Raw genomic sequence first — 26,553 nt, forward strand, 5'->3', positions numbered from 1 at the left:
GGGGAGGGTGGCGGGTGGGGAGGTGGGGGGAAAGAAAGAAGAAATGCTTTTGAAATAAGAGCAAGTAACCATGAGAACAGAGCTTTCTGAGCTGGCAGCAGTTCTTTGCGGAGGAGTGGAAGGAAACACAGACCAAGCCTGGCCATGGTGCCTGCTGCCCCAGGAAGAGCGAGAGCCCAGGGATGCAGAACACAGGGCATGTTTGTACCAGGGCTGGTACACAAACACAGACTTGGGGCCAGTTGGCTGCCTGGTCTGACTCACAGTCCATTTCCATCGTGAGTTTACCCCCTGCAGCCTTCCAGAGAGCTAAGTGGCTGTTCCCTTCACCCCCCAGCAATCCCTAGCAGCTTCAGGATTCATCCTGCCAGATCCAAAGCCGCAGCAGCCACTGCTGAGCTGCTGGGGTCACTGGGGAGAGCCCCCTCCTACTTGCAACTGACAAACCTCCTGCTGCCAAAGCCCCTTGTGCAAGTTCCCCTGGAGCAATGAGAAGAGCTCACAGGAAGCATTTAGATGACTGTCTCCAGCTATCAGACTGTTGCAAACACTGTAATCTATATGTTCATTCTCTGTAGTAAATATGTGCTTTTGCTAAATTTCAGCAATTACAACTGCTTCATCCTTTTCTTTAGCCAGCCAGCAATATAAATACACTTAATTAGTTAACACCCCCTGCCAATTACATCTGAGGAAAGTATTGCTGAGATTGTTGGTCCTAATTATTTTAATATTCAGGAGAACCACTTTAACATAACAAGATAATTACTCATGGATAAGGGTTTATGAGAGCTGCAATCCTTTTCTTTATTTTCTACAGTGCAAGCCTGGGCCTAGTTAAATTTCTGGACACATTTTCAATTTAAGATTAAAAATCGTAATTTGTGAGAAATCATCAAAGCACCACACATTGGAAGAAAAATAACTGTATGCAATCTCTGTTCCCACTACAGCAAAATAAATTCACTGTGTATTACATGCGATTAAGAATGGAATCGAAGGGAATCAGTTTATTTCTTGGTAAAAAATATCATTTTACATGCACTGAATTGATCGGCTAAGAGAATAGCCCTGGCTATTCCTCATTTTATATGGAATATGAGTAGTCCTTTATTAATCTAGCCTGTATCCTTTTGTAATTATTTAAATCCCTTTCCCTGCTAACAGTCCATGGAAAACCTTAGCTACCTTTATTACTTCCTATCTGAGAAAACCTTAACTCAGTCTTCTGTTGTTTGCATCACGACCATCAATGGTTATTCAGCTGAGCCAAGGTTGGTCTTGGTATCTGTTAAATGTTAATACTGCAGCATACCCAAAGAAATATTCCACAAGGGTTTTTCACATGCAAAATCCCAGAAAAATATGCATGTATTCAGTTAAAAAGAGTTTGGCCAGGGCTGTTGCACAATACATTGTGAGCTGTTCCCTTCATGCACATGTAGAAGGAAGCCTTTCTTCCATGTCCCTAAAGACAGCTCTAATATACATCCAGTGAAATACTTCAATGTTTCTGTTTCTGTATTTGAACTCATGGAAGTACAGCCTGTTTACAGCAGAAACCCATTTTCAAAGGAATTTTTCCTTTAAGAAAGTAATTTGCTAATAAATTCCATGTTATGTATTTGCTTGGTCTCTGTACAAGGCACCGGTGAGAAAACAGGAAGATGGGAGATCAGCACCACCATTAAACATCTCCATTTTCTCTGTGTGTAAAAAAGGTACTTAATGATGCAGCTCTTGCTCAGGAGGACAAGACTGTACTGGCTTTTGGGTTTTCCCTACCTGACCTTTTGACTTGGGGCTTGGGAGATGAAGAGGCCAGGCACCAACTACAAATATGAGCTAATCAGCACTTCCACTCCTTGCACTACTGTCACCACCAAATACCAAGAGCTAACCTTACATGAGAGAGGTTGGCTGCTAATTAGGTGCTTAAATATTAAGGAATGATTTTGAATTGGACAAAAATTAGAAATGCCAGCATTACCCATTATTTTTACTCTATTACAAAAATTATTTTGAATTTATTTACCAGGGTATTTGCAATGTTTACAGTGGACTACTAGAGCACCCAGGAAAAAAAAACCAACAACCTGACTGAGTAAATATATAGTAACAGAGAGGCAAAAGAAAGCAGCTTGATTTAGTGAAGCCAACTTTGCCTTTAGCCCAACAAGTATGCTTTAACTCAGTTGCAAGCATTACAAAAACAATGCATATCTAAACAGTGGTGATAAATTAGTGAAATTAATCCAAACAATAGGCAAATGTTAAGAGCAACATATGTAGAAAGATTGCAAAGTTAGATTAATTTAAAATAAAAGCCCGGAGTTATGTAACCAATTACAAAAATTGCAATTAGCAGTAAAAGCAATTAAAAAACAAAAAAATGCCCTAACCCCAGACATTATGTGATGGGGACAGAGACAGGACTCATCAAGAACTTGGAGATGAGCTGGAAAAGCAATTGAACAGAAAGTTTGTCAGGTTTTACTGTGTTATGGAATCAAAGAGCTCAGATACGGCCTCATAATACCCAGATGAAAGGCTTGTTTCTCCCCAGATGGGGCTCAGCAATCAGATCTAGAAACAGCTATTTTTAATGAAGACCTGCAAAATCATCAAGGCTTAGATGTTGCTGGCTGGGATAAACCAACGGGAGGCAGACAAAGCAATTTGCTAATCTGCCTGGTGGCACTAAGTCAAGCCCAATCAACACATTTTTCATAGCGAATCACATTCCTTCAGTAGGGCTGGCCTGGAAAGGCAGCCATGCCAAGCAAGGGGGGAGCCTCCTGCCAACTGGCACCCGTGCCCCTCGGGTGGGAGAGCCCAAGCTGCATGACACAGCTTTAGACTCTAAAAGACAGAAAATACCTGCTGTATTTTTCAGTCCATCATCCTGACAAAACATTCCCATCACTTAATTTTTTATTTTTTCACTTTTCCAGTCCAGCCTATTGAAAATATCCACAATTTGGGATATTCATTTAGTATGCAGGCAGACATCCCTGTAATTACAGCAGAAGTGAACATGTCTGCATTAACCCTTTATTTTCCACTGTACACACCACATATCCTTTGAATTCAACATGCTCTGATATGCAAAGCCAACAGTATTTAAAAAAATTAAGTACTATCTTTTAATAGCAAATATTTTGAAAAGTGTTAGCAGAGAAGATTTACTTATCTTTGTGCTACACTAGGGCTCTTACCCTGAAGTGTAAAGACACCAAAGAAACAAGCACCAAATCCCTAATAAAAATCTTAGTGGGACAACCACAGTCTCAAACAAGTCAAATAAATAATCTCTAATAGGACAAATGTGTTCTTTTCCACACTAAGTAAATACATGTTTAAATTGTTGTCCAAGTCAAAGTTTTATATGAAAGGAGCTGCAACGTGCAAGTTCTTTGTGGCACCCACAGACACAATCTATACACTGGGCACCTGAGATTCATCATCATTCCCCACCTGTTGTAAAAAAATAAACTTAGATAACAACCCTGCAAGAAAGAAGTGCTGTCAGATTCCTGGCAGAAGCTACACAGGTTATTCTTGGCAAAGGAAAGTCAGGTTGGTCCTGCCAGAACAGAAATGGAAGCATGAGAACCTGGCAGAGCAAAGATAGTAGCAGAACTCCTGTTCTGAATGGAAAGAAAGAAAAAAGGAAAAAAGAAAGAAAAGAGTAAAAAGAGAAAGGAAAAAGGAAAAGAGAAAGGAAAAAAAAGAAAGAAAAAGGGAAGGGAAGAGAAGGGAAAGGAAGGGAAGCAATATGAACTTTACATAATTTCTGGCAATGAAAGTATATTGTGTGGGTTTGATTTCCTGACAAGACAATCTGGCATTTAAAGACAAGTAATTCCACACAGATACAGGCAACCACTCAGCTCATGCTACAGAGTTGCCAGCCCCCACAAAAGCAAAAAGACAAACATAAACCCCCCCAGTAGATCTGCAAAACCATCTTCATTTCTTTGTGAATCCTGGCCAATTTATATATCTCATGCCCACAGCAAAGTAGGTTCATCTTTCCCTTGCAAAGGTTTTCTTAGGAGTGGAAAATGAGGGGGGTGGGAGAGAATGCTTTACATCCTCATTTTAGCAGTGCCATGGCTGTAATGTTCCCATAATGAAAAAATACAGCTAAATTTCATAGGAATCCTAAGCACTATTAGCAAGAAGACAATGTATGGACTTCTCAGCCACAGCAACCTCAAATCCATGAAAGGAATGACTATCAGAGATACAGGGTGTTACCAAATGGCCATTAGCAAAGGCCAGGGAGCTGCTGCAATGGGCTGCCAAGCCTGCAGGGAGCACAACTCAATATTTCTCTATAACCTTATTTGAGTTCAATGCTCTTCTGACCCACCTGGGTAAGAGTCTGGCTTGCAAACACCCTTTTCAGGCTTTTTCTGCTTCAGATTAGAATCTCACTACTGATGCTGGATGCCAGAACAAACCAAACCAAAAACCACATATACAAAATTATTGTTTTGATGATGGTTTTACCCTCTTGTTGGCAGGATGTACTGCTCTCACACTTGCTGCTACGTCCCTCTCAGATACCTATGAATAGGGCTGAGGATGAGTGGAGGAGGGGTAATCACAGAAATCCAGCAACTTACAGTTTCATACTGAAATAATGTTTACTTTCAATTCTTGGTAAAACAAATAAATTAAATAGGAGGTCATGGCAATTCTAGCACACTGATGATTAGATGAAACAAGCCTTTACTGTAAAATAACTGCTTCAGTAGCTAAAGCAGGGAAGAAGCCCTACCAGCCATGGACTCCTGCAAACTCAGCTTGAGACCTGAGGTAAAGGAACTGTATCTTGGCTCATCTTTTGACCTTGCTGCCTCAAGAAAGCCAGTGGGGCTGCCCTGTTAGAACGCCCAGCTCGCCCTCCCCACCATCACCACAGACATGGGTCTCAACTGAGAGACTGCAAACCATTCAACTAGGTTTCTTAACAGAGCTGAGTTAAATCTAGACAAAGCTCTTTGTAAATGCAGAGGTCCAAGTGGGGGCCCCCCTTACTGCTTCTCAAAGTCTCTGAGATTTTGATTGCTGCATCCCAAGCTGGATTGTGCTGCAGCTCAGCTTTATGCTTCTCAGTCATTGCAGGATCAAGCCCTCACTGCAGGTCTGTTGCCAGGTTTTCCAGCCCACTAACAATCAACTACCCAAAGACATCAGAAGCCAAAGATGTTTACTAAATGTCACTTTTCTTTTTGGCAGGTGGGTGAGGGTAGTTTTTTGGTTTTGCTTTGTTTTAGGGTAAATGAAAAGCAAATGCAGTGAAATTTTGTCATCTAAGCCTTCAATTACCTGTAAGCCTTCCTTCATGGAATTGTGGGGACAAACGTATTTGTTCATTCCTTACAAACCAAATAAGCTGGGCTGACTGTTACAAATTATATTTCAGAAATAGGTAAATGACTGAACAAAACTCCTAAGGGAGACAGAGGGTTCAATTTGCCAGCACACAACACACAGTCTGATAATACACTCTGCTGCCAAGAACTAGCAAACCTCGTAGTCTGAAAAAAACAAGGTGCACGAGACGGTCAAGAGTCAGACAGGAAACTCCTCTGTATCAATGACAGCAAAAGCGAGATAACAACAGTGCAAGAGCAGGAGCTCCATCACTTAGATGAAGAGGAAACAGGGTTCAGCTGTCATGTGTACTCACTGGAGACTTGTTAATTCAAGAGCCCAGTTTAACACCAATCAGGCTTAATATATCTTCACACTGTTTTAAATAGCAATGGGACTGGACACCAAGGAGCCTGTGTGAGCACAGATGTCCTCAGCTCCCAATGCACTGAACAGAAGCTGGTGGTCCACATTCCCACAACCAGGCACTAACCACCCCCATATGCTATTGCAGCCTAAAGTGTTAAACACCTTCAGAGTTTAACATTAACTCCTGACACAGTCATAAATGAGTTCCCAGCAATTATCTGTCCTGCATTGCTTTTTTTAATTATTATTTTTTTTTTATCTTGCTCTAATTATTAAGGAGCAAAACACTGATGAGCAACACTGATTACATATTCTAAAACAAAGTACCACCCTCCAGCTGCGTTGCTGGTGAATTCCCTGCTTGCTGCTTGTTGGGATTTACTCTCAGCCCGTTGCATCTGAAACTAATTACTGCAGCACCAGCCTCGACATTAATTCCCTTCTCCTCTCTGGAATCAGAAGCAATATGGTACTTTCAGAAGGTAATTTTTCATCTCTCTTCCTAAAGGGAAGATCTCAGCTGTTCAATGGACATAATGGTAAATGAGTCACCAATTTCAGGAGGTGAAGCTTTCCAGTGTCCCTTTATCAGAAGCCATTGTCCGAAATTTCAGCTGGTGATTTAGGAAACTTTTTTAATATGAATGTCACCAAGACCTAGTGAAATCTGTCAGCTCTCTGCGTGATCTTAGAGACAAATTGCAGCAATATCTTGTCAACCAGCCCTCTTAAACTTACTTCACTGCCTATTTTCAATGCACCAGTTTCACTATTAGTTTTTTTTTTTTTTCCCCCAGAAAACGTTTTTGACCAACTTCCTTCAGCAATACATGCAGGAAATAGAGTATTTTTCTCATTTTTAAAGTCAGTCCATTTGTTTTCAGTGAAAAGAAGCACCTACTAAGTGACAAGAATTATGAGGAAGTTGCATTTAGGGTTGCAGCAGTATTAAAAAGATGTTACCATCAGGCCCCAGTACAACAGTAAGATGCCCTGCTGCAGTTGGTTTCAAGAAGGAAAGTCACCCTTTGCCACCTACCTGAGCTCACACCAGTCTCCCATCTCCTTACAGGCTTTGCTCTTGCATCTGGCTGGTCTCTACACTATGATGCACCCAAATGTTGTTCCCCCTCATTTAGAGATCCTCGGCTCACACTTCAGCAAATGTGCTGCCACCCATGTGTTCCCTTGGACCAGACATCTGAAGAATGGCTTTTTAAGAGGCAGAGCCTTTACTCCAAGAGATATTGCTATAGCAAATATGTACTCATACATTTTCCACTACTCAATAGGATACTAAAAATCTACGGAAATGAAAAATCAGTAATTCATTCAATTCAGCAACCAGATCAAACTTGTGCCCTTCCACAGAGACTTCCCCACGCTAAATATTAATCATAACAATTAGAACTTCTTGTAGATGACATTGTGCTTTCTCAAGTTGCTGGAGAGCATTAAGACTCACTGCTCGAGTTCTCTGGTGCCTGAACCACTGCATTGCTGTACATAACATTAGGGCAATTAGACAATTCAAAGCTCTACTGTTATGACCAAAGTGACACAACTGAATTAGTTTTCAGTTTCCATGTGTGTTCCCTGAATACAATCTGAGCCTACTGAATAATACATTTAAAACATTTACATCCTGACAGTGCCCTATGAAGAGAGCTAGAAAAGCAGAAGCAAGATAAAACCAAACTCAGCTGAGGATCAGATCTCCTCAGTCATTTAGGTGAAGATGAGAATGAAAAGCTGTATCTTTTCAATAAAACTCATAATTGACTTCTCTGCCATATATAGCCTGCATCTTTTAAGATAGAAGGTTAAAGTGAAGAACTGTTTGTTTGGCCCCTGCTTTTTCCATATGTTGACTGAGAGGTTACATTTGGCACTTGCCACAAGTAGCTTACTTATATTTGAAATAGTGCAGCCAGTAAGCTTTTAATGGATGAAAGTGAAAGAGAATAATTGAATGAAAACAAATTTCAGCTACTGAATTCATGCAAGTCCTGGAAGAAGGGTTATTTCTATTGGTTTTACTCTTGTTTGGTCCTGAACAGACACTTGAGTCATGCACACATCCTCTGTCCAGGCTGATTTTGTACCAGTGCTGCACCACGCAATCCCTTGCACTGACAAGCCTCTATCAACACCACGCAGAGATGGTGAAGAAGCAGTATTGCCTTAAGAGGCAACATCTCACTCTTTTTGTTGCCCTCTTCCCCTTGTTTGTGTGCTGTACAGGTGAGTTGCTTGAGACAAGTCTATTACATTAGGGGCAGTCATTTCCCCCTGTGTTGCCTGCTTGTGCTTTAAGCACAGTTTTCATGCCCATGCTTCAGCTGCAGAGCTGACAGCAGAGCTGAGTGCAAGCTCTGACTGTGAGGATTAGAAGAAATTTGAAGCATCATGTTTGCTGTATTTTGTACTCTGCTGTTCCCAGAGATAATGTCTTCCCTTTTGCTTGCAAGGTCTTTGTGTTCCCCACTACAATCAAGGAGAGGAAATCTGTCTGTAAACCTTTTTGTTCTATATTATCATTTCATGTTGGTTTGGTGTGTTAATCACAGCGTCAGTGATGGCAGCAAGGAGAACCCATTCAATCCTCAAATGAAGAGAAATCTGAGCTTTCTAACACTGGCACATTTTCCAGTGGTTAAGCTTTCTCACAAAGCAATTATTTCATTTTCCGGAAGGATTACTGATTGCATCACACCGGGAAAAACTAAGAGAGGGGCCCTTTATCTTGCCCATGTTTCTGCAATTCTTGTACAAACTTATACTTGTTACCATGAAAAATGACAAATTTGCCATCTGATCAAAATGTTAACAAGGTAAGTGTCAGTGAGATGGATCACTGACTGTCACTGCAAGCCAGAACATGAGGATACATTGATATTTCTCAATATATTCACTGCTTCCCCAATGTTCGCTAACAACATTTCTACTGTGAGTGTAATAAATCACACAGAAATAACAAGCTGCATAGGATCTCCAGGATATGATAGATTTGTCGTAATAGCAGTATCTGCAAGGTAGAAAACAATTGGTAATGATCTATAGAAAGACCTAATCAACTGTCATTTGCTATAATGTGGCAGATGAAGCAAAGATGTGAAATCCATAACACTGCTTTAGCCACTGCCCTCCCCCTAGACATCACATGTGGCAAGTGGAGAATGGTAAAAAGAATGAATGAGCTTTGGGGTCACAGAAGTAGAAAAGAAAGTTAATAGCATGCCTTGGATGCAATAATTAAATTATATACTGCTAAACAAGGCAAGGGATAATCACAGAAGCTGCACAGCTCTGTAACAACAATAAAGACTTTTACCAAGCCTGCTCCTCCCTCTTTGCTTTATTTCTTTTTAATTGATTTCACTATTTTCAAAAGTACTTACGTTGAAGTTAAACCAAGTGTAAGTGGGGCTGAAAAACCAAAGGAAAAGCCCATCCTGAATTCAAAGGCGATCTCAGGTGACTGAAGGCAAGATGTACCAAGGCTCCCTAGGTATTTTGTGCAGCTCCAGAGATCAGAACCAGATGGCTGTTTTCCACTGGATTGTACCAGGTGCCAAACTGGCTGCTGAGGCTTCAGTGTTCCTTTGCCTGCTCCCCTATGTGAGTGAAACACTCACTTCCCAGCAGACACATGCAAGATGTGCAATTGCAGTTTACTGAAACACAAAAGTTTATCAGAACTACTATCCAAGGAGCTCAAGTGCTGCCTAGGGTTAAAGTCTGAACTCCTGCATTTTTATAGACTGAAATATCCTTTTCCCCATCACACTCTTCACTGCCAACTGCCTGCAATAACTTCCAGGTGAAGAACTAACACTCCCCTATTAACCCATAAGCTTCCCATGTTACACAGACTGTTCTGCACAGATTTGTTTTAATAGACACACCAGGGAAGCCTCTCTGCAGAATAAGACAGTGTAGTACAAGAAAATGGAATCTTGGGTTTTAAACTTCAAAAGAAAAATTCAACTAATTGTTACAAGGTGCAAATGAATCTCTCCTCTTTTTTATTTTCTTTTTTTATTTTTCCTCTTTTCTTTTTCTCTTTTCTCTCCCCAGAAGGATGATGAATGAATAACGGCTGCTTTGCTTGCAAATCACAATTTGTGAAGTAAATGCATTTTTGGGAAGACAGGAATTGCCATGCTGCCTCAGCACAGCAGTGCTCTGCTCCAGCATCCTGCCTGGCAGCTGCTGCGGGGGATTGGGCAGGAAACCTCCTAGTGGGCCATTGTGGGAAAACCTGTTCAGATCCAAAATTTTCTCCCAGCTCCTCTATCAATCAATAAAAATTGGCACATCTTGAAACATGGAGGTTTTTCTCTTCTCAAACATTTGTTTCAAGTCTTTCCCAGAGTTTGTAACTTAGTACTTACCATATCAGAGAATTTGCTAAAAAGAGTATTTTTTAAAGTCATCATCTTCCAGCTTGGCTCTAAACAAAACTGGAGAGATTTTGGAAAGCTTAGCTCCTTGGTGAAAGGGAACTACTGACTTTTTTTGCAAATCTGTCCCCAAAGGGTCACAACAGGAGCTGCTCTGTTTAGAGCACTTTGGAAAATCTGTCCTCACTGGAAGGTGCTAAACCTTTGGAAAGCTGGTGCTCAACACTTCTGGTGAACTGGTCTTAAGTTAAGGAACATGGGCCAAATTATGTGATATAGAAGCAGAAATTCCCTACTGACAGCAGTGGAGATTTTCACTCAGCAATGAATGGCTCAATAGGATTCTACAATAATAGAGCCTTGAAAAGGACAATGCAATAAATAAACATCAAAGTGTAGGACTTCCCTTTTCAATCATGTCCCCTTGTGCTCTACATAAAAGGACTGAAATATTCTGACATGAAAGAGGAAGAAGGAATGTCTAACTGTGCAGCCTTGCATTTCCTTCTAAGATAAAAACATGGAACATTTTTTAGGAACAGAGTATTTATATAGCATATTTTACACAATACATAAGACACTGGTGGTATTTGGACCAGCCTTCTCTTATGTGCAGATATGCACCAAAGAGAGAAGAGCCTCACATTTCTCCAGTTCTTTTCAACAGTGAGAGCAGTTTTGTCAGTCAAGCTCATCTCTCTTTTGCTTATGATCAAATGACCTCCCTCTCTCTCCTTTAGATACTCTCAACATTCAGCCACTTCCACCCACAATTCTGATCAAAAGTGAGGCTTGCTCACAATTATTTTATGATTGCTTGTGGCATTTTTGACTGAGAATTTCAGGAGTACTTACTGGTACTCATATGAGCTTGGCCACCACAGAGCCTGAACCTCAGGCCATTTCCTCATGTGGCCATGGGAGTTTTGGCCCTACTTATTACCATGATGAAGAATTCTGTCCTTCACTCTGCTGGAATATCCAGTCAATGGATTGCCTGTAAATTTAGAGGGGTAGGCTTGAGCACGAAGCTAAGGAGAGTATCTATGTTGTGGGCTGGATAGGAGTACATCATGTTTCCTTCATGGCTTCAGGTCTTTTCCAAAGCCCTTGACAGAAGACTGTTATACACAGGTCCCTGTAACACAGCCTAATTCAGGGGAACACAGATTTTTTTGGGCCATAAGAACGGCCTGTTCACAGAAGTTGAAGACGCCATATTAGGAGGACAATGGAAAGATACCAGGGTTGCACACTGGGGAGAAAAGTTAGGCACTGGACTATTTATTGGAAGAAGGCTATTTAGCAAGTGTTAATGTCAGCTTTCTGTTCACGTCTTGGTGAAACCATGGGGTAAGGAAGAAGAGACTGAGACAAAGAAGATACTGCACACTCCTTTCCCCAGATGAAGTTAGCAAGGCAGAGGATAAGCATTCCCATTTCACTAGAGGAAAACTGCTTATCAAGATGTAATTTGCTAATAAGCTCCATTCCTTGTAATTAAGAGAAAACAACAACAAACAAAAATCACTGTGGACCAGCAGGAAACAAGAAACTCTCCATGGTGAGTAGCAATTTGGAGAACACCCACCACGTGGCCCACCTTCCCTGTTCTCCCTCTAGAAATAGACCCATTTTATACATGGTGATTAAGGCACTAAAGAAAAAAGTATTAACATGATTCAGATGTGGAAAACAAGGTTATTAGGAGTAGGGATCATTTCAGCACATTGTTCTCCCTAATAGGCATAGCAACGAGTAATTGAGTTTCAGGCAATCTCCAAGGTGGGGCTTTGTAGAGAAAACACAACTTGGCTTGATGTCTACTTCTCCTTTAATTACATTGCCCTAATGAGCAACTTTCTTTACTCTCAGCAAATGTATTTCTTGAGAAGAAGCAACACATTAATTGCATAAAGATCATCACCAGGTAGTACCAGAGAAGAAATATCAGGAGCTTAAAATGACAAGGGGTTGCTAAAAGTGGTGGGAAAACATCAGACTGTTCTCAGTTTTATTATATTTACTGCACTTAAAAGCAGAGTAAAGATTGTTAATCAATGGAGCACGTTATCTAACCTGGGAACTGTCCTTGTTCTACTGCTCTTTTCCTCCTGCACGTGTTCACAAGAGCAACCAAGAAACGCAAAATGCTGATATATCAATCCAAACTCCTCTGCTCACACACAGTGCAGGACAATTCTGCCTCTTGCCCTTGTACAAGATGAAAGGAAAAAATAAATCACATGCCAATAACATCCTACTGAGTGTCAATAGTGCTCACTGCAATGTAATACAGAAGGATAAAGGGCTGGCTTTTCAAAAGTCTAAGGTATTTAGAAATCTGACTGCTGTTGAAAGCCAATAGCAGGCAAGGCCCTGGCTGTTTTGCTTATCTTTTTTTTTGGTAGAAAACTCCACCTGAGATTCCGCTTATGTAAAAGATTCCCTGGATGTGCCTTTCCAGAGCAAAAAAAGCTGGGGTGCTCCTCATACATGTTCATTCCTGTAAAGTTTTACTTAAGCATTTGCTACAAGACACCACACCAGTGAATGTAGATACCCAGCCAAGTAAAACCACTCTTGTCTACTGGTGAGTGAACACGTAATCCCTTTTTAAAATACCTGAGGTGTCCACCTTCAGAGAGGACCAATTGCCACAGCTCAGAGGCCTTAGCTGAGTTAAAACAGTGTATTCCCCTTTGACAGTCTGACTTTGTAAATGCCAGCAGTATTCTCCAGAAAAAAGCTGAAGCAAAGTTCTTTGGAGTCATCAGAGTTTTCAATTTTGCTCAAAGCCAGAGAGCAAATCCCAGCCTATCTACCAGCTGCCTTCAGGCCACAGTTTCCTAAAAGGAAGTGTGAATCTCACATGCTGGATTACTTTGTGTAGCGGTAAATGGGTGACCAATCCACCTCCCTCCTTTTCTCTGCTCAGAGATGCATGGATGTATCTGCACCCAGCAGCTCTACCCTGAGTCACTCCATAATGTCACAATGTCCCTTCACCTCTTGGCATCACACCTGCAAGTACTATTACTTAATGCACTCACAGAGCTGGAAGGAAACTTAATTAACACACATATATATATAAAAGATAATACTTGGATGTCTCCAAAACCAGTATTTGAGATGTGAAAGTGTGAAATGAAATTATGTTCAAATAGAAAATCTGAGAGTGCTAGTGGAAGCAGACACCTAAGGCCTTAAGTGTTTATGCAGATATATGTAGTTATTTCTTCAGTGCAACTGCCACACACATGGCAGGGGTGCGGGCAGAAGGTACGTTAGCACTTAGAGTCTACTCGGAAATGCATTAAGTGCAACTATTTTACTGAGGGAAAAACATGAGGAGGAGAGCAGAGTCTGTTCTCCTGGGGAGCTAATCTCAATTACTGCTCACAATCATGCTTCAGCTGAAGAAAACCTTGCATAACTCCCATGCTGTACGTGATCTGGCAGTTGTGTGCATTTGCCACTTCAAAGACACTAATGTAATGAACAAGAAGATACTTTTTCCTTATGAAAAGAAAGAAAAAAGTGATGGTTCAGGAGAAAAAAAAAATCTAAAACTAGGCCTTCCATTAAAAACTCTTATTTATAGCAATACCTTCCCACTTCCACAGAGATTACAATCCCTAGAAGCAAGTTGTCAGCACAGAGAAGTAATTCATGTAGGCAAAAGGGAGATACATATGTTTAGTTGGATTTGCTTTTATGTTTCCCACAAACTCAGGATGAGTTTTTGAAATTAGAGGCAGGAAAAGGTTCTTTGCCAGCCCTCTACATAATGTTGCTACTATCCAGGCAATGTGGGACAAAGGCTGCCTTATTCCCCTGCTTTCCCTACTGGAATACCTGCACTTGGATAGCTATAATTAGGTTGCAACTCAGTCAAGCAGGTTTTTGAAGCTTGCTTTTTCTTGAAGCAGTAAATGGTGCTGCTCAGTGGGCACCAACAAACACCTTCTCCATTTTGCAGAATGCAAAAGGTGAAAATCTGGGAAGAGTGCTGCATTGGGCTAATTTTAACCCTTTCAGTGGCTTCCTTCAACGCAGGGAGGCATTTTCAGCCAGAAGAAGTTGTTAGCTCACAAGTTGGTTGTCAGAAAGGTAAAATTTTCATACACATGGGAACCAGCAAGAGGAGCAGTTTTTGAAAACATACGTTTCCAGTAATTAATTACATTTTGGAGATTTCATTTTTTCCCCCAAGGAAACACTGTTAGTTTCTCTCTTCTTCCGAGCACCTGTGTATTTTAAAACATACACTTGATGCCACAGAGAATTAACAATTTCAAAGACTCTGCAGGGATAAAGGTATTTAAAGATCTTTGCACGGAGATACCACCTAGTGTGGGGGGTTAAAGCTCTTCACTCACCCCATCCTAGTGGGTACCTTGTGGTTTGAAGCTGGGAAGGTGTGCTCTGCTTGTGGCACTGCAGGCACCTGCCCCTGCAGCACCACGGAACCCCTGTGCAAGGTTATAAATGCTACCTAATAAATTTGAGGTGTGGAGAACAGTAGGAGAGAGACGAGCAGGTTCTCACATCATCAGGAGGGAAATAGACTTTTAAAAAGCCAGTCTAGGCCTTCCATTAAAAACTCTTATTTATAGCAATACCTTCCCACTTCCACAGAGATTACAATCCCTAGAAGCAAGTTGTCAGCACAGAGAAGTAATTCATGTAGGCAAAAGGGAGATACATATGTTTAGTTGGATTTGCTTTTATGTTTCCCACAAACTCAGGATGAGTTTTTGAAATTAGAGGCAGGAAAAGGTTCTTTGCCAGCCCTCTACATAATGTTGCTACTATCCAGGCAATGTGGGACAAAGGCTGCATTATTCCCCTGCTTTCCCTACTGGAATACCTGCACTTGGATAGCTATAATTAGGTTGCAACTCAGTCAAGCAGGTTTTTGAAGCTTGCTTTTTCTTGAAGCAGTAAATGGTGCTGCTCAGTGGGCACCAACAAACACCTTCCCCATTTTGCAGAATGCAAAAGGTGAAAATCTGGGAAGAGTGCTGCATTGGGCTAATTTTAACCCTTTCAGTGGCTTCCTTCAACGCAGGGAGGCATTTTCAGCCAGAAGAAGTTGTTAGCTCACAAGTTGGTTGTCAGAAAGGTAAAATTTTCATACACATGGGAACCAGCAAGAGGAGCAGTTTTTGAAAACATACGTTTCCAGTAATTAATTACATTTTGGAGATTTCATTTTTTCCCCCAAGGAAACACTGTTAGTTTCTCTCTTCTTCCAAGCACCTGTGTATTTTTAAACATACACTTGATGCCACAGAGAATTAACAATTTCAAAGACTCTGCAGGGATAAAGGTATTTAAAGATCTTTGCACGGAGATACCACCTAGTGTGGGGGGTTAAATCTCTTCACTCACCCCATCCTAGTGGGTACCTTGTGGTTTGAAGCTGGGAAGGTGTGCTCTGCTTGTGGCACTGCAGGCACCTGCCCCTGCAGCACCACGGAACCCCTGTGCAAGGTTATAAATGCTACCTAATAAATTTGAGGTGTGGAGAACAGTAGGAGAGAGACGAGCAGGTTCTCACATCATCAGGAGGGAAATAGACTTTTAAAAAGCCAGTTGTGTCTGCGCACAACAATGAAGCTTTATGTCTATATAAACTGACAAGTCAAATTGTACTCCTGGGCCCAATTCTCAACATCAGCACCATTTGACGGTGATAGCTCAGCTCCTGCCTCGGCTGCCTAATGGCTCTGTCTGCCAGGAAGGGCAGGCAGGATGATTAAAATAAGCATTAACAGAATGCTTTGGTGATTAGCTTCTCCCTCTGTCTTTTTTTTTCTCTTTACTTTCTCTTTTTGTACATATAGCTTTGTCTGCCAAAGATTGCTAAAGCCTCTTCTTCATTAGCAGTGTACTTAACATACTTAACAAGTGTAAATTTAAAGTATTCATTTTCTTAAGGCCAAGGATTAAAGCAATTAAGGAAAACTGCAGCAACCTAGCACTCAAGTCAGTTCTTAACAGGGAAAAGAAACAATGGTGCTTAACATATTTAAAGAAAACCAAATTGTGCATAATTATCCTGACACTCTGTCAAACTTAATTTTCACTCTGCTGCAACATTTGTTAAAATTTCCTTTCTGAAACTGAAAGGAACATTTTCTTTCTCAGCATGGAAACATGGCTGTGGTCTCTCTGGACTACCTTCATGGCAAAAGCGTTGCAACAGACGTGAATGTCTGCAGTCATTTTACTATCACTCTTCTTCCTGCTATCCTAGGAGCTTAGTCCCTCCTCAGCTCTGCCCACAGGAGACCTGAGCCCTTGCCATCCCAGCAACTGGCCTGTGCACTTGCATCAGCATGGCCCAAAAAGCAGAAAAGAATTGTGATCAAATGCATCAAGAAAAGGAAGACATATTCCTACAGTATTTAGCCTGAAATAATTTTCTACCTTTGCCTTTTACACACATTAAGTCCTTCTTACCATATGGCAATGATGGTGCAGACCAGGGCCCCATCTCTCCCTGGCAATGCATTTTTCTTTAGTGACTGTTTTAAATGCATGAAACTGAAACTTGCCTATGATAAACTCTGTAGCTTTTTTTTGCCAGACCACAAGCTGTAATGTAAAGTGTTGTCTTCTACAGAAAGAGGTGAGGTGTTAACTGTGAAACCACAGAGAGCTGGTAACAGAAAGGTGTTAACTCTGGAGCCTCAAGAATGGCAATTTATATTCCAATGTCGTTAACTGTTTCACTGATGATTGTTGCAGCAGAAATACTGAGCACAGCACAACAATCAGGTCTTGCTCAGAGATGCAGATGCACAAATCCCATTCATTTCTGTGGAAAACAGGAGGTCCACAAGTTCCCACAGACACTAAGTTTATGAATAAAACCCAAGCACACACCTATGGCATCCTGCAAACCAATGTAAAAGTGCAGCATTATTCCCTCTCTTAGAGGGGGTAAAAAAAAAAGAAAGCTCCATGTCCTGAGCCCTCCACTCTGCCCATATATATATATACACACATGTGTGTGTGTGTGCAGCCTACTGTATAAATACCTGTTTATTAAAAAAAAGTAGTTTTCTTCAGACCTTCTAATTTTCACAAAGAATGTTGTATGTGAAAGAGCCTAAATAAGAGGTCTGGTGGGTTTTGTTTCTACTTAAACTGTCAGCATGACATTTTGTTTTCTGAAAATCACAAACATTGAGTTCTATGTTTTCCATGTTAGGACTATTGGCAGGTTTTTTCTAACTTGCTTTCAGTTCAGCTTCCTTCTACACTTTTATTTCCCCAGAAGGAAAAAAAAACCCACCAAAACCAAAAAAGGAAAACAGTGGGCAAATATATAAAGGAAAAAGAAAATATGCTTGCTTTCCCCCAGCCCCCCAAATGAACAAAACCAGAATACAAGCACATATCTGGAAAGCTTATTTCTCTTATCTATATATTTTTTCACTCTTTTGACTTAAAAAATAAATTAACTTGACCCTGCAGTTACTGGTAAACCCATCCCATCAGACTTTCATTTACTCCCAACCAGGAAGAACACTTGGCCCCACTAATATACCTCCACCTTCATTTCAAAAATGACAGGTAGCTTCATAGCTGAATCACTGAAGCTGCTGGTTCAGTGCTGAATGAGCCAATGAAACTGCCAGCAACAACCAGCTCAGGTGGTGTGTCCTATGAGATTATCACTTCCCACATATCTGGAACCCAGGTGCTTGAACCTCCTCCAGACAAAGCTGACACCTCAAAATACTGTGATCCACATTTGCAAGGCAGCAGAAAAAGAAAATGCTCCAAATTACAGGGTACAGAGAGTTCTTTCCTTGTGGGATCACAAACTAAAACCATAGCATCTTTACACAGCTGTGTGAGGGTCAGAGGGTTGGATCACTGTGAGCTACTGGTCCTATCAGAACCACTCCTATGGATTGAGGAAGGACTCCAAGTTCTTGCTACTGGCAAAAAAAACTGCTGAAATAACCTGTTGTGCAGGGCACTGGGTTTCAGTGTGAATTAGTCTGGGGGCTGTCAATGAGCTGCTGCTATATCCTGAACCTTAAACAGAATGCAATGCAGGGTTTAATTTTTAGTTTATGGCAAAATCCCAGTTCAGAGAAGAAAAACTCTCTTTGGAAAACGCCAACTCCATTATAGTTTTGTTTACTTTCCATCTTGTCAGTTCCAAAAAGTCAAGTATCTAGGGTACTAATGGGGCATGTTCTCCTCAGCAGCATGAATTCAGCTTACACTGTGCATCAAAGGATACACAAGGGTCTGGAGACAGTTTTAGCTTGGGGACTGGGAATACACAAGAAGTACCTGAGCAGCTAAGCAAGTCCAAGCACTGACAGAGTAAATGGGCCTCAGAGACCATGTTCACTTGAATCCTCCTATTAGCGACCTGTCTTTGGTTGGAGGCTCTTTGTCACTGAGTCACTTGCCAATGAACTACCAGCAAGGACACAAAAGAGCAAAAGTACCATGAGCTAAACATAGTAAACATCCTACAGAAGAGGGCAAGAGATCTTCTGTAATGGTCACAATAATTTGTCTCTGCTATATAATAGACCAAATGTAAGTGATTTCTGGAAGTTGATGTTTTTTACCTATGAGGAAAATGACTGTAGAAACCTTGAGGCAGGAAAGGGTAAGAAGTAGCAAGAGCAGTGATGGAATGCAGAGAGACAGTCAGGCTAGAGGGCAATGAGACTACACGATGATATGTAAAATGCCAAGTGTACATTACCTTCCAGACAAAGTCCAGGTGTAAAGGGCACATGTGTGGTGATGAGGGATGGCTGCCTTAATGGGAACCCTTCTAATTTGTTCCCATATTTGAGTTAATTCCACTTTTCTAGATCTGATAGGAGATATCTGTGATTATGACTCTAAATCAGCTCTGATATTGATCCACTGCTATATTAAGATAAGTGCAGCAATGTTTGCAGCACAGAGGAAGGTCTCAGAGATTTCAGGTATCAAATTAAGAACTGCCTCACAGGGTTGGAAAGGGCAGAAAATACCACAAACAAGGGGGCTTCCACTGAGGGAGAGATACATGATGATAGGATGTCTCTACTAGGCCCTACTGACAACTCTTGTCAGTTTTGCTTGATGTAAATTGGGTGCATGCAAGAAGCTTGCACAGGGTGCCAGAAGTCTCCAGGGCTTTTCCAGTCATAATTGGATAAAATATCATGGTCTAGAGAACAGAGCATTCTGTTTGACTCAATAAAGAAAGTTGTTTAATAGGAAAAATAATGTTTCAGGTAAACTCAAAATTACTTTTGTCCATTCAGCCACCAAATCCAAACCACAATTATTTCCAGTTTTAGCTTCTACTGCTACATTCTCAGTTGGAAATATTCATGTACAGTTAATCTCTCTTGCCCTGCTGGAGTTGCTATAACATCACAAGACTCATGAAGGAACTGGGAAAGGCTTATACTCCTTGGATGGCAGAAACCCCTTCTGATGCTCTATCAGATAAAAAGAGCAACACTGGCAAGACCAGGATAAAATCCACAGCCTACTGGGAAGAATTTAATTGCTGCCACATCAAAAGAAGATATAGAAATAGACTTTACCTGGGGAACACAGTAGGCTTTTCATAAAAAAACCCAAAACACAACAAAAAAACAAAACAAACAAAACCTATTTAGATTCTGTGCTGCCTCCCTCCCTATCCATGGGTTTACCCATGCAGAGTGCAAAGAAAGCAGAGTCTGGCCCCAAGGGAGTTCAGATGCAGCAGACTGATCTACCAGCAGGCTACAATATGCTCCCAGAAGGTGCAATATAATTCTAAGGCCAAGGAACAGCCTATTAGCTCTGCATGCCATTAATTTTCATGGATAGCTCAATCCAGTGCTCACAGAAGCTGTTGGGCATCTTTCCATTTTGTCTAGCAGGACCTGGATTAGGGCTTATTTATCTTTTCACTATATACCTTATCTTTAAGTAGGAAGCAGCCCAAACAGTTCAGTGCCTCTGTGCAGGTACCAAGCCCTGCACCAGGCTCTGTGCCCAGCAGCATGCAAGATGCTGTCTGCAGGTCATAGCAAAGGCATGTCACAGTCAAAGCCACTCGTGGAGAATTAAACTTCAGGCTTGTTTGACTAAACTTCTGAATTCACCATGGTTCCCCTGTTTTGCCAGCCTGAAGAAGCAGCCCAGCAGGTTCTTGAGTCACATGCCAAAGTGCCTCCTTCAGCCTCCCTGGGACTGGAAATGATTACTGATAGGTATTCTTGCTGAAATGATTTAACATAATGTGCTGAATAAGATAATGCCAGAGGGAAGGAGGACAGCATGAACCAAATTCTTTTGCTGGCTTCTGCATTTTACAAAATCTCTGTTACTGAAGAATTCACACAGGGAAGCTTCACTCAGGCTCATTACAAGAGCTCTGTGATGTAGGCCTGGCAGGTAGCCGGGGGGATGGAGGCACAGGTTTGGGTCAACCTCTCTCATTCACATGTTCCCCTTTTACATTGCTTTCAGTGCTCTCCAGTACAGGCTGAGAACAGAATACAGGTAAGGAAATGAGGTGGGCATGAAAGCAAAGCTGGTGAGGTGTTGGGCACTCTCTGCCCTGCCTGCACAGCCCCAGGTGTGCATCTCTGCTGCAGCTGCATCCACTACTGCAGGATGCAACTGCCAAGTGAAACACAGTTTGGGCAGGAACAGTAGCCTGCACCACAGGACAGATCTCTGCATACCAGGGATGCTAAAGGTTTTGCTGAGAGACCAGTTGCCCTCACCAATCCAAGTCTCTCAGCCTCAAAATTAACTTATTGAGGCCAGCACTCATATCAGTGGAATTGTGGACTTCTGATTCAGTCTTCCTTTCTGAGAGAGCCCCACACTCTCTGGCCCAGTATGGCTATTACCTGCCAACCTAAAGGATGATGAATATAATTTATATTGCAGTAATGGCCAAGCACTCAGTGGAGACCAGGAACAGGCTGTGCTACGGACTTTTCAAACACACTCTGAATGAGGACTTCCCACAGATGGCTGAGTGTGTGAAACTGCTGAGACATTTCAGGATAATGTTCTTGAACACCTTGGACACGATGACCTCCAACAACTCTGCAGTGCTTGTGCTGACTGCAACAACACAGGATGCCATTCTACAGTAAAGGCATTTATTAATACCAAATTCTTACCAGGTAGTGTGAACATGCCTTTAAAAGAGCAAAAAAACTTTTCTACTTCAAAGCAGGCAGCTCCTTGGTAGGAAGGTCTTTAAAGTTCCTTGATTAATACATGTAAAAATACTAAGCTATTTCAAACCAAACAGAAAACATAGAGGAATGAAGAGGTCATTTCTGATTAAAAGTTTTCCTAATATTTAGCTATGGTTTTGCTGTAGAAGAAAAATAGTGAATCAATGAATAAGAAGTACTCAAGATAAAGATGAGAATAGTAATCCAGCAATAGTAAAACATGAAGGGCATGATCCTTTAAAAGAGCATGTAAGACCAATTTAACTCTGACGTGTGCAAACTTGTAGGATTAGGCTTCAAATAATTGCAGGGAAAAGTAAGAACTGAAAAAATTATACCTTTAGCTTTTCAGTGTGGTGAGCCCAGATAACTAACGTTCCCTGGGAAACATCCTCCCAAGAAAGAGCATCACAAAGATGCAGAGGAAATACATCTAAAACATTCAGTGCAGATTATTTTATTCTATTTTTTTTTTCATTATTAATCATTCTCTCTGTATCTTAGAATAATAATGTACTGACTTGTTTCATATGCACTGAGGTACCAAAACCTAAAATACTAAGTGACATATTCCACCAAGAAATGCCTTAGAGAAGGTGTTGTGGAAGAGATGTTGGCCCCTTTTTTATCTCTTCCAGAACGGATGTGCCAGTATTCAAGTTCTAAATATATATCCAGAAACCAGAAGACACTAGTGCCTATCAACAGCCTTATTAAATATCAAAAGCTAAAGATATACCTTACCTTTAAGTATACTTTTTACACTTAAAAGTTGTTTCTTTTGAGGCTATGTCAGAGTTTCCCTGACAAAAGCCTGAAGGTGCAAGAGCCCAGTAAACAATCTAAGCAGGGATCAACCTGATAGGCTTTTTTCTCTCTTGGCAATCATATGGGTGATCACTCCCAAATGAAATGGGAGAAAGAAAGCACATGGTAAGAGACTGCAAGTACTTTTTATCTGCCTCAACTCTAAAAGTCTCCGAAGAGGAGGGATGTCTCAACATCTGGACATTCCCTTCGTTGTCAAATGCTCACAGAGCAATGGGATTTGTCAGCAGCAAGCTGAGCATATACAGATGACAAGTGCAGAGCCTGGAGAGCTCAAAGGTGTTTACAGATAGATAGGGATTGGCAACAGATGTGCTGAACCAGAGCTGAGATCCAGAATCTGTGAAAACTGCACCAAATAGCTGTAAAGTCTTTGGCTGAGGTAGTTAAATCAGGCACCATAATATATCAAATTTAGCCTGTGTACAGTTTAAAATTACACAGATTGTTTAAAGATGGCTGATCAGCCTCCATGTCACATTCTACAAGGAAAAGACTTGGGATAATTTTGGAAGGTGGTCTTTACTGCCTAAACTACAACCCCATCTATCACTCAAATATATGGAAGTGAAGCATTGTTTATAAAGAGATTTTGGGTTGTCCTAAGTACAAATTTCATGGATGATGGATTTAAAGCTCTCTCCAGCACCTACATCTCACCTAATGGTACTCTGTCCCTCGTAGATTTTCAGCCTGTGGCCCCACCATGATCTACATACCTTCCTAAATCTCTTAGAAGATTTTGTCAAAGAGATATGTCATATTGGTACAACACAGAGAGGCATTATATCAAAAGATTTTTGCTTACTGACATAAGCTCCAAATTATTTCCTAAGTCAGCTGTATTTTCAATAATTTGTCCAGTTTATATTTTTCAGAATAGAATTATCCACCTCTGCTAGCATATAAGTCCCTCTCATCCTCCAATTCAGTCAAGGATAGAATTTTGCATCAAACTTGTTATAGCATCAAATATGGGTTTTTGACCTGGCATCATAAAAATAAAAAGAAGACACCTTTATCTGCTACAGTCTGTACAAATGTGTAAGTTAGCTCTGTAATATTCAAGACTGGTTAGATTCTGAGGCTGTACCTTCTTCTGCTAAAAGATATATTATCACATCTGTGTCTAAATATTTTTGCTTCCTCTCTCTGCTAAAAGCAACACCTACAATTGCTGCTGCAACTGAAAATTACAGGATAAAAATATTTTTCACCAATGTCACCATTTTGCATTTAGCAACCCTAAATGTATAGTCTAGCTCATTAACAGAGTTTTGTCTGTTTGTATTTACATATAACAAGAGAGCAATAAATGTGTTAAAAAAGAAGCAAATGGAATTGTAAATACGACAAAAATGGAAACAGACTTTGTGGGTTGGTGCAGCATCCAAAACCACTTCACACACTTGAAAAGGAAAAAAGTTAACTTTCCACTTGCCTCACTTAACTGCTTTTAACTGCAGCAGCACATAAGAGGGCCATCAGGTATTTTCATTGGATTTCCTTGCTCAGCAGCCTCATTATAAGGTTTTACCCTCATTAATGGGGTTCTCAGTCTCTGTCAATGTAACTGGTGAACAATATGGTGTTTTTTTTTCACCATTTTGCACAGTTAAGTCATCAGCAAACTCTAAAACGCACTACATTTTTCTTTTTTGGGGGGGAGTGGGCAGTTGTCATCATGCATATATGACAAAGGAAAAAATACAAAAGCAGAAAATGTGGTGAATTCTCCTTCAAGCAGATGGCATTGCAGGAGCACTGAACAAGTTTATATTAGTTACTTTCAGAAAGAGAAGATGTCATATTTGAAATAGATGATCCTACCAAACCCCCTAAGAACTATCTGTAAATCTAACAATTGTGAGATTTTTTCATTAACTCACTGTGACAGCTGTCAAGCTGGTGAAAACTTTTTGTTACTGCCAGTACAATTGTTCATTTAAACAAAAGCCAGTAATTCAGCCACACTGGAACAGCTTCTGTCCCCAGCTCTGCCATACATTCCTCACACATATCTATACATCTACGTGCACAGTTGCTCCTTAATTTTTTTCTGGGGGGCTACAATGTGATTTGTCCAGAGCATGAGCAGAGCCCCACAAAAACCAGGCCAGAAGACAACTTGTGACTGAGTTGTAACAAACTGCCTGTGTTTTCCCTTGTTGGAAGGAAGAGGTTTTGCACTCCAAGCTGGCAGACAGGGTAGGACATACTCCCTGAATGCCAGGCTGACCGTGTGGTCACCCTTTTGCTCTGCACTCTCAAAATAAAAGAATCCAACTGTTGGTAGAAATGTCACCTTGCTCTGTGTGTGGTGATAGACTGAAGTACCAAAGGGATGGGTGGCATCATTCCTCAGGACCCTGTATGACTGTAGCTCGACCCACAGCCCTCAAGGAAGTCCCAGTGTAGGGCTTGGTGCTACTGCAGGTTCTTTGCAACCGATAAAGATGCAGAGTTCCCATTAACTGTCTCCACTCAAGGTAGAATATAATTATGGTGATTTCCTAAAAGCAAACTCAACTCTGAACAAGAAATTAAGTGCAGCCCTTACCTCCTTGCAGCCAGGTTCACTAGCAAAGAACCACCACGGGCACCAAGCCTGTGTAGCATTACAGGGCACACACAGCATTACAAAGAATACTTGGTGTATGCAAAGATCTTTACAAAGTCTGGAGCTCTTACTGTATAATTTAACCTCTTGTAAATGCGATTAATCGGAATGTCGAAGAAGTCAGGCGGAAGGACATGGACATGAACATGCTGAAAACATAAAAGAAAATATTGAGCTCATGACTCTCCTTTCTGGATTGTCAGCATTACTCTCCATGCATGCAAGTAGATGTGTACAGGTTCCCACAGCATTATTTTCAGAGGAAAATAAATTAACCTGTTCCATAACTGTATCTCCACCCATTGGAGGATATAAAAGATGAAAAACACGAGACAGAAGCTCTGCTGTATTATGAGCTGTAGAGTGAAATGCCTGAAAGTTCAGGGGTTCTGTGTCTGACTGACAACAATCCATAGTTGTCAGTCAGAGACGTATTCAGCTACAGCTTTGAAATGACAGTCTACCTTGGAGCTGCGTGTTGTGACTTCAAAACCAACAAGAATAAGAAGGTGCCATTGATGGAGCAGGGCTGCCCAGCGTGGGCAGAGGGTTTGTGTGGACAAGCCTGGGCTCAGTGCTCTGCTGCAGTGGTGAGGGGGTGGACGAATAGATGGTACACAGTGGAGAACACAGGGAGAAAAGCTGTCAGAAAAGGACACTCACCAGGGTGTGCAGCATGGCTGACACAAGGCTTTTCACAAGGTTAAAAAGACTTTGATGTTTTGCTTTTCCTCCCAGGAGGTTGCAGCCTGACTACAACACGCTGAAGCCCCCAGCGGTATGAGGTGCGAGCCGGAGGCACCTGCCTGCGGGGACACGAGCTCCAGTGCACCCACCGGACTCAAACCATGAGGGACGAGAATTATGGGCCCAGTTTTGCAGAGCCTGAAACATAGGGTCACTTTCCTGATGGAAGAGCCATTGCTAGAGAGGTAGCAGAAGTGAGGGGACATGGGACATATATTTTTGTCACAAATGTTGATGAGATATGGAGAGAAGGAGCAAAAATATGGATGAGAAAGCAAATACGTTATTTGTCACCTTGATGTTTTACTGTAAATGTTACTATATTTCTTTTTCTGTTAGGAAATTATGAGCCTCTTCCACATAGGAAGGGTTATTTGAGATTCTCAAGACTCAAACTCTACTAGGAAATCAAACAAACTCTCATCTATCTGCTTTTCTGCAGCAAGTTCAGCTACAACATTGCAAAACATTCTTTTCTCCTTTCATTTTCTTTTGAGAAGAACACACAAACAACACAACTTAGAATAATTCTTCAAGAAAAAAACTCTGCAACTCTTCTAAGGAGAGGCAACAAATGATATGAGTGACAGATCACATTCATGCATCTCCAGGTCTTTTTAGATGGTGTTTAAATCCTTTTTTAAAAACAGGCTGCATCAGAAACAGCACCAAATGCTTAGCATAGAATTCAGATAGCTTGCACCTGACTCAATTTTCTGAGGCAGAAATCAGTTGAAAGTCATGCACCTCATTGAAACATTCTCAAAACATGGCTCAAAATTAATGACATCCAAAAATCAAAAAAGATTTTCTTAGGCTATTTCTGAGAAAATCCAAACACACCTGTATTGTGTTAGCTTCAATCTATATTTGCTCAGTGAATAAAATGAAATCACAAGGATGTTTCAGTTAATGAAATATTCTGAATACCACTCTTTTTTTCCCCCTCAGCTTACCC

The 26,553-nt window shown here is 41.1% G+C and overlaps 1 protein-coding gene across 1 annotated transcript in view; it reads right to left on the reverse strand.

Moving 5' to 3' along the window:
• FHIT (fragile histidine triad) overlaps positions 1-26,553 on the reverse strand; it is a 405,015-nt gene that overhangs the window by 56,558 nt on the left and 321,904 nt on the right. Inside the window, exon 4 of the mRNA XM_009997008.1 lies at positions 24,975-24,997. Coding sequence (XP_009995310.1) covers positions 24,975-24,997 — 23 coding nt within the window. The remainder of the gene's footprint in view (positions 1-24,974; positions 24,998-26,553) is intronic.

Source organism: Chaetura pelagica, unplaced genomic scaffold (assembly GCF_000747805.2).
Source record: "Chaetura pelagica isolate M959 unplaced genomic scaffold, ChaPel_1.0 scaffold364, whole genome shotgun sequence".
Lineage (NCBI taxonomy): Eukaryota > Metazoa > Chordata > Aves > Apodiformes > Apodidae > Chaetura > Chaetura pelagica.